The sequence below is a fragment of the Neomonachus schauinslandi genome, chromosome 9 (assembly GCF_002201575.2).
Source record: "Neomonachus schauinslandi chromosome 9, ASM220157v2, whole genome shotgun sequence".
NCBI lineage: Eukaryota > Metazoa > Chordata > Mammalia > Carnivora > Phocidae > Neomonachus > Neomonachus schauinslandi.
Genome location: NC_058411.1, coordinates 45,629,284 through 45,649,577, shown reverse-complemented (window position 1 = coordinate 45,649,577; position 20,294 = coordinate 45,629,284). Strand labels below are relative to the sequence as shown.

Genomic DNA, 20,294 nt, shown 5'->3' with positions numbered 1-20,294 from the left:
TTTTTTTTTCTTTTTTTAAATCCTCTTCTTTCTTTTTTCAAACAACTTCTTATCAATTCCTTTTATAAAATTTTTTATAATTTCCATCTTTACAGTCATATTCCATCCCTTCATCATATCAACCCTTATTTTTGTACATATATAAGTTTTTCTTTCTTTAAAATTTTGGGAGGCACTTTCTTCTAAAAGACCAAAATACACCCCAAATCTAGTGTGTGGCACTGATCATATTTGATCACATTCTGGTTTTTTTGTTGTTGTTGTTTTGCTTTGTTTGTTTTTGTTTTTATCTTTATCTTTTTTTTCTTTTTCTTTTTTCTCTCTTTCCCTTTCTTTTCCCACTGCTTCAGGTTTTTTCTGATTTGTTTAGAGTATATTTTCTGGGGACGTTGTTACTCTGCTAGCATTTTGTTCTCTCATTAATCTATTCTCCTCTGCACAAAATGACAAGACGGAAAAAATCACCTCAACAAAAAGAACAAGAGGTAGTACCGACTGCCAGGGACCTACTCAATACGGACATTAGTACGATGTCAGATCTAGAGTTCAGAATCATCACTTTAAAGATACTAGCTGGGCTTGAAAAAAATATGGAAGTTATTAGAGAAACACTTTCTGGAGAAGTAAAAGAACTAAAATCCAACCAAGTAGAAATCAAAAAGGCTATTAATGAGGTGCAATCAAAAATGGGGGCGCTAACTGCTAGAATAAATGAGGCAGAAGAGAGAATCAGTAATATAGAAGATGAAATGATGGAAAATAAAGAAGCTGAGAAAAAGAGAGATAAACAACTACTGGATCACGAGGGCAGAATTCGAGAGATAAGCGATACCATAAGACGAAACAACATTAGAATGATTGGGATCCCAGAAGAAGAAGAAAGAGAGAGAGGGGCAGAAGGTATAATGGAGCAAATTATAGCAGAGAACTTCCCTAATTTGGGGAAGGAAACAGGCATGAAAATCCAGGAAGCACAGAGAACCCCTCTCAAAATCAATAAAAATAGGTCAACACCCCGACATCTAATAGTAAAACTTACGAGTCTCATAGACAAAGAGAAAATCCTGAAAGCAGCTCGGGAGAAGAGATATGTAACCTACAAGGGTAGAAACATTAGATTGGCAACAGACCTATCCACAGAGACCTGGCAGGCCAGAAAGGACTGGCAGGATATATTCAGAGCACTAAACGAGAAAAATATGCAGCCAAGAATACTATATCCAGCTAGGCTGTCATTGAAAATTGAAGGAGAGATAAAAAGCTTCCAGGACAAACAAAAACTAAAGGAATTTGCAAACACAAAACCAGCCCTACAGGAAATCTTGAAAGGAGTCCTCTAAGCAAAGAGAGACCCCAAAAGCAACATAGACCAGAAAGGAACACAGACAATATACAGTAACAGTCACCTTACAGGCAATACAATGGCACTAAATTCCTATCTTTCAATAGTTACCCTGAATGTAAATGGGCTCAATGCCCCAATCAAAAGACACAGGCTATCAGACTGGATTAAAAAACAAGACCCATCGATACGCTGTCTGCAAGAGACTCATTTTCGACCCAAAGACAGCCCCAGATTGAAAGTGAGGGGGTGGAAAACCATTTACCATGCTAATGGACACCAAAAGAAAGCTGGGGTGGCAATCCTTATATCAGACAAATAAGATTTTAAACCAAAGACTGTAATAAGAGATGAGGAAGGACACTATATCCTACTTAAAGGATCTATCCAACAAGAAGATCTAACAATTGTAAATATCTATGCCCCTAACATGGGAGCAGCCAATTATATAAGCCAATTCATAACAAAAGCAAAGAAACACATCGACAACAATACAATAATAGTGGGGGACTTTAACACCCCCCTCACTGAAATGGACAGATCATCTAAGCAAAAGATCAACAAGGAAATAAAGACTTTAAATGACACACTGGACCAAATGGACTTTACAGACATATTCAGAACATTCCACCCCAAAGCAACGGAATACACATTCTTCTCTAGTGCCCATGGAACATTCTCCAGAATAGATCACATCCTAGGTCATAAATCAGGTCTCAACCGGTACCAAAAGATTGGAATCATTCCCTGCCTATTTTCAGACCACAATGCTTTGAAACTAGAGCTCAATCACAAGACAAAAGTCAGAAAGAACTCAAATACATGGAGGCTAAAGAGCATCCTACTGAAGAACGAATGGGTCAACCAGGAAATTAAAGAAGAATTAAAAAAATACATGGAAACCAATGAAAATGAAAACACAACTATTCAAAATCTTTGGGATGCAGCAAAGGCAGTCCTAAGAGGAAAGTATATAGCAATACAAGCCTTTCTCAAGAAGCAAGAAAGGTCCCAAGTACACAACCTAACCCTACACCTAAAGGAGCTGGAGAGAGAACAGCAAATAAAGCCTAAACCCAGCAGGAGAAGAGAAATAATAAAGATCAGAGCAGAAATCAATGAAATAGAAACTAAAAGAACAGTAGAACAGATCAACGAAACTAGGAGCTGGTTCTTTGAAAGAATTAACAAGATTGATAAACCCCTGGCCAGACTTATCAAAAAGAGAAGAGAAATGACCCAAATCAACAAAATCATGAATGAAAGAGGAGAGATCACAACCAACACCAAAGAAATACAAACAATTATAAGAACATATTATGAGCAACTCTACGCCAGCAAATTAAATAACCTGGAAGAAATGGATGCATTTCTAGAGATGTACCAACTACCAAAACTGAACCAGGATGAAATAGAAAACCTGAACAGACCTATAACCACTAAGGAAATTGAAGCAGTCATCAAAAATCTCCCAAAAAACAAAAGCCCAGGGCCAGATGGCTTCCCATGGGAATTCTACCAAACATTTCAAGAAGAATTAATACCTATTCTTCTGAAACTGTTCCAAAAAATAGAAATGGAAGGAAAACTTCCCAACTCATTTTATGAGGCCAGCATTACCTTGATCCCAAAACCAGACAAAGACCCCATCAAAAAGGAGAATTACAGACCAATATCCCTGATGAACATGGATGCAAAAATTCTCACCAAAATACTAGCCAATAGGATCCAACAGTACGTTAAAAGGATTATTCACCATGACCAAGTGGGATTTATCCCTGGGCTGCAAGGTTGGTTCAACATCCGCAAATCAATCAATGTGATACAATACATTAACAAAAGAAAGAACAAGAATCATATGATCCTCTCAATAGATGCAGAAAAAGCATTTGACAAAGTACAGCATCCTTTCTTGATCAAAACTCTTCAGAGTATAGGCATAGAGGGTACATACCTCAATATCATAAAAGCCATCTATGAAAAACCTACAGCGAATATCATTCTCAATGGGGAAAAACTGAGAGCTTTCCCCCTAGGTCAGGAACGCGGCAGGGATGTCCACTATCACCACTGCTATTCAATATAGTATTGGAAGTCCTAGCCACAGCAATCAGACAACAAAAAGAAATCAAAGGCATCCAAATTGGCAAGGAAGAAGTCAAACTCTCACTCTTTGCAGATGATATGATACTTTATGTGGAAAACCCAAAAGACTCCACCCCAAAACTGCTAGAACTCATACAGGAATTCAGTAAAGTGGCAGGATATAAAATCAATGCACAGAAGTCAGTGGCATTCCTATACACCAACAACAAGACAGAAGAAAGGGAAATTAAGGAGTCGATCCCATTTACAATTGCACCCAAAACCATAAGATACCTAGGAATAAATCTAACCAAAGAGACAAAGGATCTGTACTCAGAAAACTATAAAATACTCATGAAAGAAATTGAGGAGGACACAAAGAAATGGAAAAACGTTCCATGCTCATGGATTGGAAGAACAAATATTGTGAAGATGTCAATGCTACCTAGAGCAATCTACACATTCAATGCAATCCCCATCAAAATACCATCCACTTTTTTCAAAGAAATGGAACAAATAATCCTAAAATTTGTATGGAACCAGAAAAGACCCCGCATAGCCAGAGGAATGTTGAAAAAGAAAAGCAAAGCCGGCGGCATCACAATTCCGGACTTCAAGCTCTATTACAAAGCTGTCATCATCAAGACAGCATGGTACTGGCACAAAAACAGACACATCGATCAATGGAACAGAATAGAGAGCCCAGAAATGGACCCTCAACTCTATGGTCAACTCATCTTTGACAAAGCAGGAAAGAATGTCCAATGGAACAAAGACAGTCTCTTCAACAAATGGTGTTGGGAAAATTGGATAGCCACATGCAGAAGAATGAAACTGGACCATTTCTTTACACCACACACAAAAATAGACTCCAAATGGTTGAAAGACCTCAATGTGAGACAGGAGTCCATCCAAATCCTAAAGGAGAACACAGGCAGCAACCTCTTTGACCTCAGCCGAAGCAACTTCTTCCTAGAAACATCGCCAAAGGCAAGGGAGGCAAGGGCAAAAATGAACTATTGGGACTTCATCAAGATAAAAAGCTTTTGCAAAGCAAAGGAAACAGTCAACAAAACCAAAAGACAACCAACAGAATGGGAGAAGATATTTGCAAATGACATATCAGATAAAGGGCTAGTATCCAAAATCTATAAAGAACTCATCAAACTCAACACCCAAAGAACAAAGAATCCAATCAAGAAATGGGCAGAAGACATGAAAAGACATTTTTCCAAAGAAGACATCCAAATGGCCAACAGACACATGAAAAAGTGCTCAATATCGCTCGGCATCAGGGAAATCCAAATCAAAACCTCAATGAGATACCACCTCACACCTGTCAGAATGGCTAAAATTAACAAGTCAGGAAATGACAGATGTTGGCGGGGATGCGGAGAAAGGGGAACCCTCCTACACTGTTGGTGGGAATGCAAGCTGGTGCAGCCACTCTGGAAAACTGTATGGAGGTTCCTCAAAAAGTTGAAAATAGAGCTACCATATGATCCAGCAATTGCACTACTGGGTATTTACCCCAAAGATACAAAAGTAGGGATCCGAAGGGGTACGTGCACCCCGATGTTTATAGCAGCAATGTCCACAATAGCCAAACTGCGGAAAGAGCCAAGATGTCCATCAACAGATGAATGGATAAAGAAGATGTGGTATATATATACAATGGAATATTATGCAGCCATCAAAAGGAATGAGATCTTGCCATTTGCAACGACGTGGATGGAACTGGAGGGTATTATGTTGAGTGAAATAAGTCAAACAGAGAAAGACATGTATCATATGATCTCACTGATATGAGGAATTCTTAATCTCAGGAAACAAACTGAGGGTTGCTGGAGTGGGGGGTGGGGTGGGAAGGATGGGGTGACTGGGTGATAGACACTGGGGAGGGTATGTGCTCTGGTAAGCGCTGTGAATTGTGCAAGACTGTTGAATCTCAGATCTGTACCTCTGAAACAAATAATGCAATATATGTTAAGAAAAAAAAAAAAAGAAGAAGAAGAAGGTAGCGGGAGGGGAAGAATGAAGGGGGGGAAATCGGAGGGGTAGACGAACCCTGAGAGACGATGGACTCTGAAAAACAAACTGAGGGTTCTAGAGGGGAGGGGGGTGGGAGGATGGGTTAGCCTGGTGATGGGTATTGAGGAGGGCACGTTCTGCATGGAGCACTGGGTGTTATGCACAAACAATGAATCATGGAACACTTCATCTAAAACTAATGATGTAATGTATGGGGATTAACATAAGAATAAAAAAAAAATTAAAAAAAAAAAAATACAAGTCTGTTGAAATAAATCCTATATTAACAGAAATGACCTCATTATTTCCTAAGGTTAATCCTCCCGATGTACCTATATAGTTTAAGCATTATAAAACTAACACATTTACAAGGAGTTAAACATGAAATTACAACCACAAGGAATAAGCATATTATAAAGAAATTTTAAAAAAACAATTAATAAAACAGTGTGGTACTGATAAAGAGATATTTCAAATGAAATAGAATAACAGGAATAAATTCTTTTGTATAAGAATTTAACGACACATTACAAAACAATGAGGAACATCTGAGTTAGGACAGCAGTTTGAATATATACATCTAATCTTTTTTTTTTTTTAAAGATTTTATTTATTTGAGAATGAGAGAGAGCACATGAGAGGGGGGAGGGTCAGAGGGAGAAACAGACTCCCTGCCGAGCAGGGAGCCCGATGTGGGACTCGATCCAGGGACTCCAGGATCATGACCTGAGCCGAAGGCAGTCGCTTAACCAACTGAGCCACCCAGGCGCCCCTATACATCTAATCTTATTCCCTCCAGAAATCCCAGGAAAACTATAGCAGGAAGATTTTTTTTTAAGGAGATAAACATACATATGTGAAGAAAGGAAAAGAGAAAAGGCAAACATTTTTTTTGGAAGCTGAAGAACAGAATAATAACTGACTTAGGAGAATCTAACAAAGCAAAACCATAAGCCATGAGAGAGAAAGCTAAGAAACAATCAATTTTAACTGCAGCATCCCTAAAATTGCTCAGGACCTGTCCGTGCCTGGTATCTCTGGAACCAGGAGAGAAACACTGGAGGGTAGTGGCAGGAAGGCTCTGAAATAAGGAGGAATAGGTAAAAGCTTTGGAGGAGTTAGATCCTGAGATTCTCCTCCCGACTCCATGAGTTTAGGCAACTGTTCCTCCCTCACACCAGAAGAAATCTGGGGGGACTTCAGAAAAATCTCAGAGTGTGAATACCATGCCAAAAGTGGGGGGATTAAGTAACCAAATGCTAAGACACCCCCAACTCCCTACCCACTCAGTTCCCAGAATAAAAGCAGCCAGACTTCTGTCCTCTGGGCAGAAGAAGGGAAGATCCTTTTCTGAGAACCGTAAGCCCAAGAAAAAGACTGAGGATACTGACATTAGGGTTCACCAAAAAGCAGCCCAGGTCCAATCCCCTATAGAGCTCAATTAACAAGTCTCATCTACAGTCCCAGAATTTCCAATCAGCTTTTTAGGTTCATATTCTAAATCACAAACAGATATCCAAGGAGTAACATGGATCTGAGGGAAGCCTCTAACATAAAAGATAGAGACCAGAAAAAACAGAAAAACAGATAACATGGAGAAAACAAAGACTATACAGGAAGCAGATTCAGAAAATCACCACCAATAAGCTCCAGGTGATGGGAAGATACTGCATCCATAAAGAAATAAAAATTAAAATTGAACACATCTGCCAGAAAGTACGTACAGCAAAAGATAGAAAATAGGAGAAAATGTAATAAAGGTGAAGGACAGGTTCAAGAGGTCCAATGTCCAACTAGGAGTCCCAGAAAGAGAGAAGGGAGAAAATAGAAGGAAGAATCATCACTGAAATAAACACAGAAGTTTCTCATGACTGAAGGAACATGAATTGCCAGACTGAAAGAGCCACTGAGTAACCAAATAGTGGATAAAAGTAGATACACAGGAAGATGCTTTCTTGCAAGCTTTGCAATTATGGAGAATTTTTGTTAATCCTCAAAGCTTCTAGAGAAAATTGATATTTACCCATGGTAGGCCGAATTCCAAAATGGTCCCCAAGATTCCTGGTGCACAAATCTTGTATAATACCAATCCCTAGGAGAGCCATTCCCTTGATTAGGTTACGTTATAGAAGGCTGTCAGCACAATGCAGTGAGATTGTCCTGCTGGCTCTGAAGGAGGAAGCTGCAATTTTTGGAGAAGGCCGTATGGCTAGGACCTGAGAATAGCCTGTATGAGCTAAGAGCAACACCAGCCAATGAGCAGCAAGAAAGTGGAGACCTCAGTCCTACAACCACATCAAACTGAATTATACCAAAGCTTGAATGGGTAGAACAGCCTGAAGGAACAGAAAGACCTGGCTCCTTCTTTGTGTATTGGGAGAACAATCAGTAATTCAGCATTAAAAAGTGAAAACGAGGGGCGCCTGGGTGGCTCAGTTGGTTAAGCGACTGCCTTCGGCTCAGGTCATGATCCTGGAGTCCCTGGATCGAGTCCCACATCGGGCTCCCTGCTCGGCAGGGAGTCTGTTTCTCCCTCTGACCCTCCCCCCTCTCATGTGCTTGCTCTCTCTCATTCTCTGTCTCTCAAATAAATAAATAAAATCTTTAAAAAAAAAAAAAAAAAAAGTGAAAACGAGGAATAAGCAATAAGGACGGAGATCTGGCAAGGAACCAAATCATTAAAAACTTTTATTTCCTCCTAAGAAAGTGGGGCTTTCTTCTGTAAATGAATTGAAACCATTTAGAAATTGTAAGAAATATTATAACATGTGTTTAAAAATATTATTCTGCCAGCAATGGCAAGTATGAATTTCAAGGAAGTGAAAGAAAAAGGGGGGGGGGGATAGAGACTAGATCAGTTACTATTACTAAAATAGAACATGAAAGATGGTGAAAACCTCGATTAAGGCATCGGCTGTTAGAATGAAGAATTCAAAAGATATTTAAGATGTAAAATTAGATGCGGGGAGATGCAGGAATTGAGAATGATTTCCCAGGTTTCTGCTATGAATGACTGGATAGTAAATTAACCAAGATAATGGAGAAAGAACAGATGGTGGAGAAGGACAACACACTGATGTTGGACATATTGAGCTTAAGGAGAGATACACCTAATTAATAGTTAGAGATACAAGAAATACATCTAATTAGTAGTTAGATATATGGGTTAGGAAGTCCAAAGAAAAATTTGACCTGAAAGTTCAGATCTGAGAATCAGTGTACTTAATGCCATAGAAACAGATGAGACCACTTGAAGGGTGTTTTCTAAGCATCTATCATTGTGTGTGTAGCAAAGTACTCCAAAACCTGATGGCTTAAAATAACAAGAATCACTCATTTTGTTTGTATATCTGCAAGTTCATCTCTGATCCACATAGCATTAGGAGGGCCTCTGGACAAGAGGCAGAAGGTCGGCTTTAAAGATGGCTCATTCGGGACGCCTGGGTGGCTCAGTTGGTTAGGCATCTGCCTTTGGCTCAGGTCATGATCCCAGGGTCCTGGGATCAAGTCCTACATCAGGCTCCTTGCTCCACAGGGAGCATGCTTCTCCCTCTGCCTGTCACTCCCCCTGCTTCTGTGCTCGCGCACTCTCTCTGACAAATAAATAAAATCTTTAAAAAAATAAAATAAAATAAAGATGGCTCATTCACTGGCTTGTAAGCTGATGCTGACTATATGAGCTCAGCCAAGGCTGTGGGCTAAGGGCCTCAATTCTCCACCAAGCTTCTCCTCAGATTTAGTCTGACACCAAGGTACCCAAGTTTCAAGAATGAGCAACGAAAAAGAACAAAGGAGAAGTGCAAGGCATCTTGTGACAGACCTCAAAAGTCACACATCATCACTTCAGCCCTATTCTACTGGTCAAGGCAGTCACAGAGGCCCAATCAGCTTCAGGGAGAGGGGACATAGACTCCACTGGATAGGCACAAAAATAAAATAAAATTAAATTTAAAAAAATACTTTTATATATTTTATGTAAAATATAGATTATATATATAAATTGATAGAATATATAAAAGTGACAAAAACACTCTTGCATTGCAGGGGATTACCAATATTTTTATTTTTATTTTTTAAGATCTTATTTATTTATTTGAGAGAGAGAGAGAGCAGGGGGAGGCGCAGAGGAGAGACAAGCAGACTCCAAGCTGAGTGCAGAGCCCAACGTGGGGCTCAATCTCATGACCCTGAGATCATGACCTGAGCCGAAATCAAGAGTCAGATGCCCAACCAGCTGAGCCACCCAGGTGCCCCACCAATATTTTTCTAAAATTCACAAATTATTATTAACTTAGAAATTAATTTTCAAAAAAGGATATCAAGGAAAAAAGAATTATAACAGACTGCTATTAACCATTGTACACTTACAAATTAGATAAACTAGAAGACAGGATAAATTCCCAGACACATACAACCTCCCAAGACTGAATCATGTAGAAATAGAAAATGTAAATAGATATATAATAAGGAGATTGAATCAGTAATCAAAAACCTCCCAACAAAGAAAAACCCAGGCCCACATAGCATCACTGGAGAATTCTATCAAACATTTAAAAAAGAATTGATGCTAATCCTTCTCAAACTGTTCCCAAAAAATGAAGAGTAGGGAACACTCCCAAACTCATTGTATGAAGCCAACATTACTCTGATACCAAAGCCAGACAAAGATATTACAAAAAACTACAGACCAATATCCCTGATGAATATTGACGCAAATATCCTCAACAAAGTACTTTTAAACTGAATTCAGCAGGACATTAGAAAAAATTAAACCCATGACCAAGTATAATTTATCCCTAGGATGCAAGGATGGTTCAAAATCAATCAATATAGAGGACAAAAACCACATCATCCTCTCAACTGATGAAGAAAAAGTATTTGACAAAATTCAATACACTTTCACAATAAAAACATTCAACAGACTAAGAATAGGATAAAATTTACCTCAACATAATAAATGTCATACATGCAAAGGCCACAACTAACATCATACTCAATAGTGAAAAATTGAAAGCTTTTCCTCTAAGATCAGGAACAAAGCAAGGATGCCCACTATTGCCACTTCTATTCAACATAGTACTGGAAGCTGTAGCCAGAGCAACTAAGCAAAAAATAAACAAATAAAAAGCATACAAATTGGAAAAGAAAAAGCCAAAATTATCTCTGTTCACAGATGACATGATCTTGTATGTAGAAAACCCTAAAGATTCCACAAAAAATAGTCGGAATAATGAATGAATTCAACAACGTTGCAGGATATAAAATCAACACTGAAAAGTCAGTTGTGTTTTTATGCACTAACAAGGAACTCTCCTAAAAGGAAACTAAGAAAATAATCCCATTTATAATAGCATCAAAAAGAATAAAATATTTAGGAATAAGCTTAACCAAGAAAGAAGACTTATACATTGAATGCTACAAAACATTGCTGAAAGAAATTAAAGAAGACACAAATAAATGTGAAGACATCCATTCATGTTCTTGGATTAGATTTAATATTGTTAAAATGTCCATACTAGCTTTGCGCAGTGGCAGTATCGTAGCCAATGAGGTTTATCCGAGGCGCGATTATTGCTAATTAAAATGTCCATACTACCCAAAGCCATCTACAAATTCAATGCAATCCCTAGCAAAATTCCAATGGCACTTTTGCAGAAATAGAAAAAAAAAAATCCTAAAATTCATACGAAATCTCAAGGGACACCAAATAGCCAAAACAACATGAGGAAGAATAAAGCTGGAGGTCTCACAACTCCAGATTTCAAAACACACAGCAATCAAAACATGCAGTACCGGCATAAAGACGGACACAGACTAAGAGAAGAGAACAGAGAGCCCAGAAATAAGCTCTCGCATATGTGGTCAAATATCTTTGACAAGGGCACCGAGGCTACACAATGGGTAACAGAGAGTCTTCAACAAATGGTGCTGGGAAAACTAGATATTCACATGCAAAAGAATCAAGATGAATTTTCATCTTACACCAAATACAAAATAACTCAAAATGGACTACTGACCTAAATGAAACCATAAAACTCCTAGAAGAAAACATAGGGGAAAACCTTCATGACAATGGAATGTAAATGATTTCCTGGAAATGACACCACAGGCACAGACAACAAAAGCCAAAAAGACAAATGGAACTACATCAAACTTACACATGTCTGCACTGTGGGAAGAAACAATCAACAATAGTAAAAAGGCAACCTACACAATGGGAAAAAATACAGCAAACCATGTGTCAGATAAGGGGTAATATCCAGAATAAACAATTCCTACAACTTAACAACAAAATAACAAACTAAAAAAGGGCAAGTAGACATTTCTCCAAAGAATAGACATTTGAATAGACATTTCTCCAAAGAAGATAGACAAATGGGCAACAAGCTTATGAAAAACTTAACTGATCATTAGGGATATGCAAGGCAAAAACACTATGGCATTATCAAAATCATTAGGATGGCTAATATCAAAACAAAAATAATGACACAAATAACAAGTATTGACAAGGATGTGGAGAGATTAAAAACTTCTGCACACTGCTAGAAGGCATATAAAATGATGTAGCCACTATAGAAAACAGTATGAAGTTTCCTCAAAAAATTAAAAACAGAACTACCATATGATCCAGCAAGTTCTTTATCCAAAAGAATTAAAAACAGGATCTCAAAGAGATACTTGCAAACCCACATTCATTACAGCATTATTCACAATGCCCAAGATACGGAAGCAGCCTAAATACTCATTATTGGATGAATGGATAAATAAAAAGTTATACACACACACATATATGTATATATATAATGGAATATTATATGGTCTTGAAGGTAATCCTCCAGAAGGGAGGTTGGTGGGGGGATGGGTGAAATAGGTGATGGGAATTAAAGAGTGCACTTGTGAGGAGCACGGGGTGATACATGGAAGTGCTGAATCACTGTATTATACACCTGAAACTAATATTACACTGTATGTTAACTAGAATTTAAATATTTTTTTAAAAATGCCAGTATTTACAACATAAAAAAAAAAAAAAAGAAGGTAATCCTGACAAATACAACAACATGGATGAACCTTGAGGACATAAGGTTAAGTGAAATAAGCCAATTACAAAAGACAAATACTTTTTATTATTTTAGACCACTTATAAGAGGTCTCTAAAATAATCAAATTCATAGAAACAGAAAGTAGAATGATTGCCAGGGCTGGAGAGACAGGGACATTGGGAATTGTTTCTCAATAGGTATAGCGTTTCAGTCATTCGAGATGAAAAAGTTTTAGAGATCTGTTGTACAACAAGGCGCGTAGAGTTAAAAATACTTGTATTATACACTTACAAATTATGAGGGTAAATTTGTTATGTATTTTTTGCCACAATAAAAAAAAGGAAATGAGGCAATAATGTAAGGAGCCAACACCCTTCTATATAATATTGTACACTGCCACATGACTCTTCAAGGAATAATAGAAGCTAAATGAATATAATAGCATCCTTCTAATTACTTATAGAAAGGAGCAGGTTTAATTCAACTGTTTTGAATCTGAGACAGAGAGCTATCCTCATGTACAAACAAAAAATGAAATTTTTCAGATAAATTATATTACATATTTATCTATTTTTAAACATTTTATCAGATATTTGCACTTGAAGAGTCTTCTTCGTATTCAGATAAAACTTTCTAACTACTAGAATAAACTGAGTCCAATACAGGGAAAACCATCAGCATCCAAAATGTCCTTGGTATTAGCCAATAGGACAATAACCAAATGATCTTCCCATCTGTTTTCATTGTTGGAAACCTTAAGAATGCATCTAGAGTAACTACATACCTGCCAGAATGTCACTTAATCAATTGAGGACTGAAACCCACTTAAAATTCTATGCTCAGGGCGCCTGGGTGGCTCAGTCATTAAGTGTCTGCCTTCGGCTCAGGTCATGATCCCGGGGTCCTGGGATCGAGCCCCGCATCAGGCTCCCTGCTTGGCGGGAAGGCTGCTTCTCCCTCTCCCACTCCCCCTGCTTGTATTCCCTCTCTCACTGTGTCTCTCTCTGTCAAATAAATAAATAAAATCTTTTTTTAAAAAAATTTTAAAAAACAAAATTCTATACTCAAGATTTATTTTCAGTTTGTAAGGATTAAAATGACATGCCCCCAACCTAATAATAAGACATAGTTGTGTTATATATCTACAATAATTAAGTGTCCAACCACCCTACTTCACACACACACACACACACACACACACACACACACACACACACACAATCTCAATCTGCACCTATTTTCATATGCTTAGAAGTGAAGTATAATGCATAAAATTGCAATGATCAGGCACACAAAAAGTTTACAAAAAAGTCTAAATCCCAGTTTATATTTTTATTAATGTTTACAGATAATGAAAACACACAAATTCTTTCAGATTCTGAACCCATGAGCCTAGGCTAGTTTACAAGGCGCCTTACTAACCATACAAAACCCAACTATGATTGAACCCCAAAGGCCTGTATATAGATAGATGTGAAGACAATAAAGGAATGGTTAAAAGCAATGTGAGAGGGGAAGATAAGCATCAGTGGGGCTGTGAGAAAATAAGAACAGAGTAAGAAACACTAACCCAAAGTAAACTACGACTAAGTCTTGTAGGTAAGAACTTGTAAGTAATAAAATTTAGGTACTAACTTTCAGGACCTCTCTATCCCCTTCTAGCTTACTATACCATCAAAAGGCATAAGCCAGGTACATCAAATCTTGTTCTAAGAGGTGTTTTGCATCATGATGTTTGGCCTTACTTTGCTCTTTAACCTCCAGTATATTCTCCAAAAACAAAAACAACCTCAAATACTGATGCAGCCAAATGTTTAAAGTACCAAAATGTAAAAGTGACCAAACTAGCTCAGAACCCTTTATCATCTTTCCATTCCTGCCAAGGTTAAGCCCTAGCCATCCCACCAAGAGTCTCTGGGAACTTTTCATCAAGGCTTGTCTCCCTTTTCTGTACTTTGCATTTATTTGCTCTGTTCTGATATGGACAAATCCACTAACCTGTGTTGTTGGACTGCCAGGCCTTTCTAGGCTGACACCAAGGTTTAGATTCTCAGCCTAGCTCTCCAAGCTGGCACTGATCTTCAGTTCTGCTTTTCAGATCTTTCTTGGCTCCATGCTACTCTCCCCATGTCTAGCCAGGCTTCTGGAACCTCTGCCTGAATCCTACTTCCCAGTTCCCTAGTTGTCTAAGGAAAATAAGGTGCTTAGGTGATAATATGCTGATGTATCATTTTGTGAAAGTATTAAAACAAACTCCAATGTAGCAGGGACTTGGATTGCCAAATTAATATTCCTTTTGGGTGAACAGTGGCTTAGAGCAGGGTCACCTGCAGTGCACAGTTCCAGGAGTACCATTCGCCTTGTTGTTTCTGAAATGTAGGTTTCAGGGGCTGGCACTGATATAGGTACAATATAAATGGTGTACATGATACACTGCTTTCAAGGGAAGCCACACTTAATTGAATACCAAGCCATTATGAAATCTTCAAAGTTTTTGTTTTTTAAAACTAATATTACATAATTCCTGGTAAGTATGCATAGTAAAATGAAGTAATATCGGAGAATCGCCCTCCTCATTATCTATCTTAAAAAAACAAACAATAGTTTTAAAACACAGCCAAACAAAAGTAACACAGAAACTTTAGGAAAGGGACACGACTTCAAGCCAGAATGTAGTAGCCAAAAAAGGTACTGAAGATTTTTAGTAAAGCTTGGGGTGAGTTCTAGTCCTGCCCCCAATGGCAAAAGCAGTACTGGTGAGGAGACAAAAACCCGGACGATTTTTTTTTTTTTTTTTTTTTAGAGAGAGAGTGCCCATAAGCGGGGCAGTATGGAAGAGGGGAAGAGGAAGAGGGAGAGAGAATCCCAAGCAAGCTCCATGCTCAGCACGAGCCAAACCCAGAGCTCAGTCCCACAACCCTGAGATCATGACCCCAGCCAAAATCAAGAGTCGGACACTTAACCGACTGAGCCACCCAGGTGCCCCAAAATCCCGAGAATTCTTAATAATATTTTGGTACTGGGGGAAAAGGAAATGAGTCTGGAGAGAACAGAGGCTGGTGAAGAACCGAACAGTGAGCTGGTCTCTCTCTCTCTCTCCCTCTCTGTCTCTCGGGGCTCTATGCTGAAATGGGAGATCAAACAAATTCAGGGGGTATTCTCCCCAGGGGAGAATTCTCCCCTCTGCCATGTGAAAGGAAAGGAAAAAGACTTATTAACTGCTTTTTAAAAAAAAATATCTGAAGGCAAGATCAGACTAAACAAAAACTGACTCAAAATAAAGAACTCAAGAAATATTAAAACAATATTTCCTAAAGAGCCCTCAAATGAACAAGTGACATATCAAAACTTCCATAACCCCTCACTTCACATCAGTTTCTTTTTCCTCTGCTAAATTCAAATAAGAGTATAAATTTCTTACTAAGCAGCACATGTAATAGTGTGCGTCCATTAATCCACACACCCACAGACACTGTATGTGTCCATGTGGGCACAGACATGACTGGTGTGATGGTCACCTAACAGTTCATTTCTGAATGACAGGATTAGATGGCTTTAAAAAAGCTTTTTTCCTTTATGCTTTGCAGCACCGTTTGGATCATTTGTAATACACGTGCACCATTTTTATTTAAAAAGGATATACGGAGTGAGAAGGCCTACCGAAGGTTTTACACATGCTCAAGACAATCTGCAAACTTCCAGAGAGAAAGGTCTGCCGATCATCTCACTTAAGTCTCTATAAAATCCTTCCAGGCTAGTGCTAAGGGAAGTGGGGCACAGAAACACTACAGTCTCACTGTGTACCAACTTTTAAAGTGGTCATCAAAACATTCACAAAAGAGGTCTTCCCTTAACCATGATGTGGTCTTTGTGATCTTGGAGTGGCTGCAGTTCATTAAAACTACTTCCACTTACACAAGGCTATATTCGGATTTCAATACAATATTTCCAGGCATTAAAATGTCATATCATGAATAGTGTATCTTCTATTCTACCTTTAATAAGTAACTACTCCTAAATCCCCTCAGTGAAAGAATTATGTCCAAAAAAAGGGAAAAAGAGGGGCACCTGGGTGGCTCAGTTGTTAAGCGTCTGCCTTCGGCTCAGGTCGTCATCCCAGGGTCCTGGGATTGAGCCCCTCATCGGGCTCCCTGCTCGGCAGGAAGCCTGATTCTCCCTCTCCCACTCCCCGTTTGTGTTCCCTCTCTCGCTATGTCTCTCTCTGTCAAATAAATAAAATCTTTAAAATTAAAAAAAAGGGAAAAAGAGTTCATCTAACTAAAATGCATATCTGCGAGTTAAAACCTAATAAATTTTATGTATGAATTCCCTAATATATTAAAATAAGAAACATACAGGGCTCCTGCGTGGCTCAGTCGGTTGAGCCTCCAACTCTTGGTTTCGGCTCAGGTCGTGATCTCAGGGTCATGGGATCAAGCCCAGCACTGAGCTCTGGGCTCAGCGTGGAGTCTGGTTGGGATTCTCTCCCTGTGCCTCTGCCCCTCCCCCTGCTTATGCGTGCTCCCTCTCTCTCTCTCTCAAGGCAAACAAATAAAATCTTTAAAAAATAATAAAATAAAATAAGAAACATACCAGCAGAGGTGCTTCCATTGTCTTAATAAATCGATGAATATTCAGTGTAGTCAGTGGTGGTTCCATCAGTGTTCTTCTACATTGCTCAGTCAAACCCAAGACTTGTTTACAATGAAAAAAGTAGAGATGTGCATTTTCGATATCCTCAGTGCTACAAATTAAAAATTAGGGACAGATTCACTTGAAGAAGTTCAATGTGTTATCTTTCTACCATCCAGAGAGACATAGTTCCAAATATCTTTAAGTCTCATGCTTTTGAATTACTGTTGTAGTAAAAATCTAAAACAGTAAAACAAAATAAAATGGACCTAAGCAAAAGAAGAAACAGTTTTAGAGTTGTATAAGCAATTTTTTCCCTAAACTTCTTGATATGGTAGCTTCTAAATTAGGTTATGGACAGGTCCACACAATTTTTTTTTTTTTTTTAAATAAAAGGCTGTCACCTTGAGGACAAGGAGATTATCTTCGAATGTAGTTGCTTTTCTAGAGCTATTCTAAATAAAGCCTTGTAACACAAATTTTCTAGGTTTAATTTAAACTCAAATCTGTTTTGAATAAACTTCAGCCAAAACATGCCTTAAGATAGAAACCATGTGACAGTTTGTGGGAGTTTGTGAGTTTGTATCTGAAATATTACAAAACTCAGCAAATATGGCTTATAATTTGAGTTCTGGCATTCCTTCAACATGAGAATTCAAAGATAAACTTATAGTGGGTAAGTAAGGTTTGCCAAAATTAAAATAGCATTTTAAAAATCTCCATATGGCATTAGCAGGGTTTGGCAAAATACTGCAAATTTTTATTTTTAAAATGTTATTTTAATTCTGGATACACGCTTAAACTGAGATCTGAGGTTCACTGATTTCAAATTTAATTATAAACTAATTTCTAATAGATTTAATGGTTAAAGAAATGATCAAAGATTACTTAAAGTCTACTCTGTGTTAGGCCCTGTACCAAATACAAAAGACTAAGATGAATAAGATGACTCAAATCTTTGAGGGGCTTAGATAAAAGGAGACACATTTAGTTTTTTTAATGTAGTTTGTAAGTGCTATAATATGCAAAGTACTATGAGAAAAAAAGAAATATTTCATTCTGCCTCAAGTCATAAAGGAGAAAGAAGGAAAGGGAAAAGAAGATCACAGAGATTAAAAACAGTAAAGGAAAGGACTTCCCGAAGAAGACAAATGGGTACTTCCGACAAAGGAACTATATAGCCAAGACCCAATTAAAGTACTTAACTTTTGAACTCTTAAACTCAAAGTACGTATCTTTTGAACTATTTAGGTTCTCATATAGTCACATATATTAAAAGTAAAGTATTGAAAGCAGGAGGACCCAGTTGAGGTTGGACATCATAACCTCTGAAATAATAAAGTAATTTTGGAAAGTAATTTAATCAGAGATCATTGGTTGTAGGTAACAGAAACCAAAAAGGTGGGGAGGGGGGAGTTCTACTGGAAGTGTAGAACTACATATCACAGAACACAAGGAAAATTCAAGTAATTAGATCAGAGAATAAATGTATAGATCTGAACAGCAAGAGTTCAAGGGACCTTCGTTTTGCCATTAATACTTTTCAGTTCCCAACTCTCTTTATAAAGATAACTCTCCCTTCTTTACTTCTACATGGCCAAAATATTCCTATGAGCAAGAGAGCCAAAACACTGTATAATCCCATTTCTCCATGCCCAATTCCAAGTTCCTGAGAGAGGGCATCTCATTTGCTCAGGTAAGCCAGTGGGCTGGTTGACCCCAGATCAGGTGGCCACCTCTGATCTGACTGACGGTACTATGTATGGTGTGAGGGGGTAACATCCTTGGCCTATACACAGATTCTTTAAGAGGGGAGTATGGGGAGGTCACAGAAAGTATTGGTGTCTCCATGGCACGCCACCTCTTATACTACCTATCCTATACACCCTCCTTAACCAACATATAATTTCAAACAAATTCAGGCCATGTAATGATTAATATACTAGACTTTATCCAGTGTCATAGCTCCAGCAACTGGAATAGTGCCTAGCACATAGAGGGCATTCAATAAATATTTGTTAAATAAAAGAATGAACAAATGAAAGAAAAAATGCATTCGCCTCTCCTCCATTAGAAGACAACCCAAAGTCCTAGCCAACTACTTCATCCAGAAGTCATGCCATAGGATTATAGTACTCTGAATGCACAGTCCCTCCCTGTCATATCAGGTCTAAGTATGACTCCTTACCATCTTGCTATCCATGAATAAATGAGTACTGAAACATATCCAATGTATGTATCAAATACTCAAAAGTATACCAAAAAAAAAAAAGAGTAACTGGACATTTTAGAATTCTCATTTTAAAAATAGGGGAAAGCAAAAACCCTTCCAGAACATGACAATGTTTAGCCATAGATCAGAATATGCTATGTATATAGTATAGCTTGCTGAACAGATTTTGTAAGATAAATGATAGGACCTATGTATTGCTAATAAATAAATACTCTTCTGTGTTTTAAGCATGTCATCTTTATTTGCAACTATTCATCACCTGAAAAATAAGTACATAAAAAAAAGTACAAACAATTGACCGTCAGCAAAACTGCGGGGCTACCATAGAATTGCCATGAGATGAGAATAATCAGGCTTCCCCCATTCTGGGATGGGAAACTGGCAGTCTACGTTGGGAGTAGCAAAGCAGCTGCCTAAACCACTGCTTATCATATCCTGAGACTCAGTGACTTACGGCAAAGCTTTGCGGTACTGTCAGCAAAAGTCCCAAATTGTTAAAAATATTAATTTTTATACAAACAGTAATCATACATCAAACTTTTCTTTAATTCATTAATGAGGGAATCAGCAGAATGACTGTTCAATCAGAAGAGATGAATGAGAAAAGAAATGCTCAACGGGGATCCTGCTTCTCTCTCTCCCTCTGCCTCTCCCCCTGCTTGTGCTTACTCTCTCTCTCTCCTTCTGATAAATGAATAAATAAAACCTTTAAACAAACAAACAAGCTCTTGCATGGTATAAAAAGTTCACACAATCACCATTTTGTCTTGCTTTGTATTAATTTTCTTGAAGAGCATTTTGAGGCAAAGTCTTTAAAATACACACTGGTTATTCCGTGTGTTCTACAAGCACCAAAGGAAAGAAAAACTTCAACCCTAGGTTGCCCAGGTAAAAAGTCAAAAGAAGGCCTCTACCTGAAATTGTAAGC

General features: G+C 38.0%; 1 protein-coding gene and 1 pseudogene across 1 annotated transcript in view; one reads left to right on the top strand and one right to left on the bottom strand.

Moving 5' to 3' along the window:
• Positions 1 to 20,294, bottom strand: part of TXNDC16 (thioredoxin domain containing 16) — a 120,573-nt gene that overhangs the window by 53,478 nt on the left and 46,801 nt on the right. The window contains exon 7 of the mRNA XM_021701456.1: positions 17,095 to 17,245. Coding sequence (XP_021557131.1) covers positions 17,095 to 17,245 — 151 coding nt within the window. The remainder of the gene's footprint in view (positions 1 to 17,094; positions 17,246 to 20,294) is intronic.
• LOC123325727 lies at positions 10,976 to 11,140 on the top strand (annotated as a pseudogene).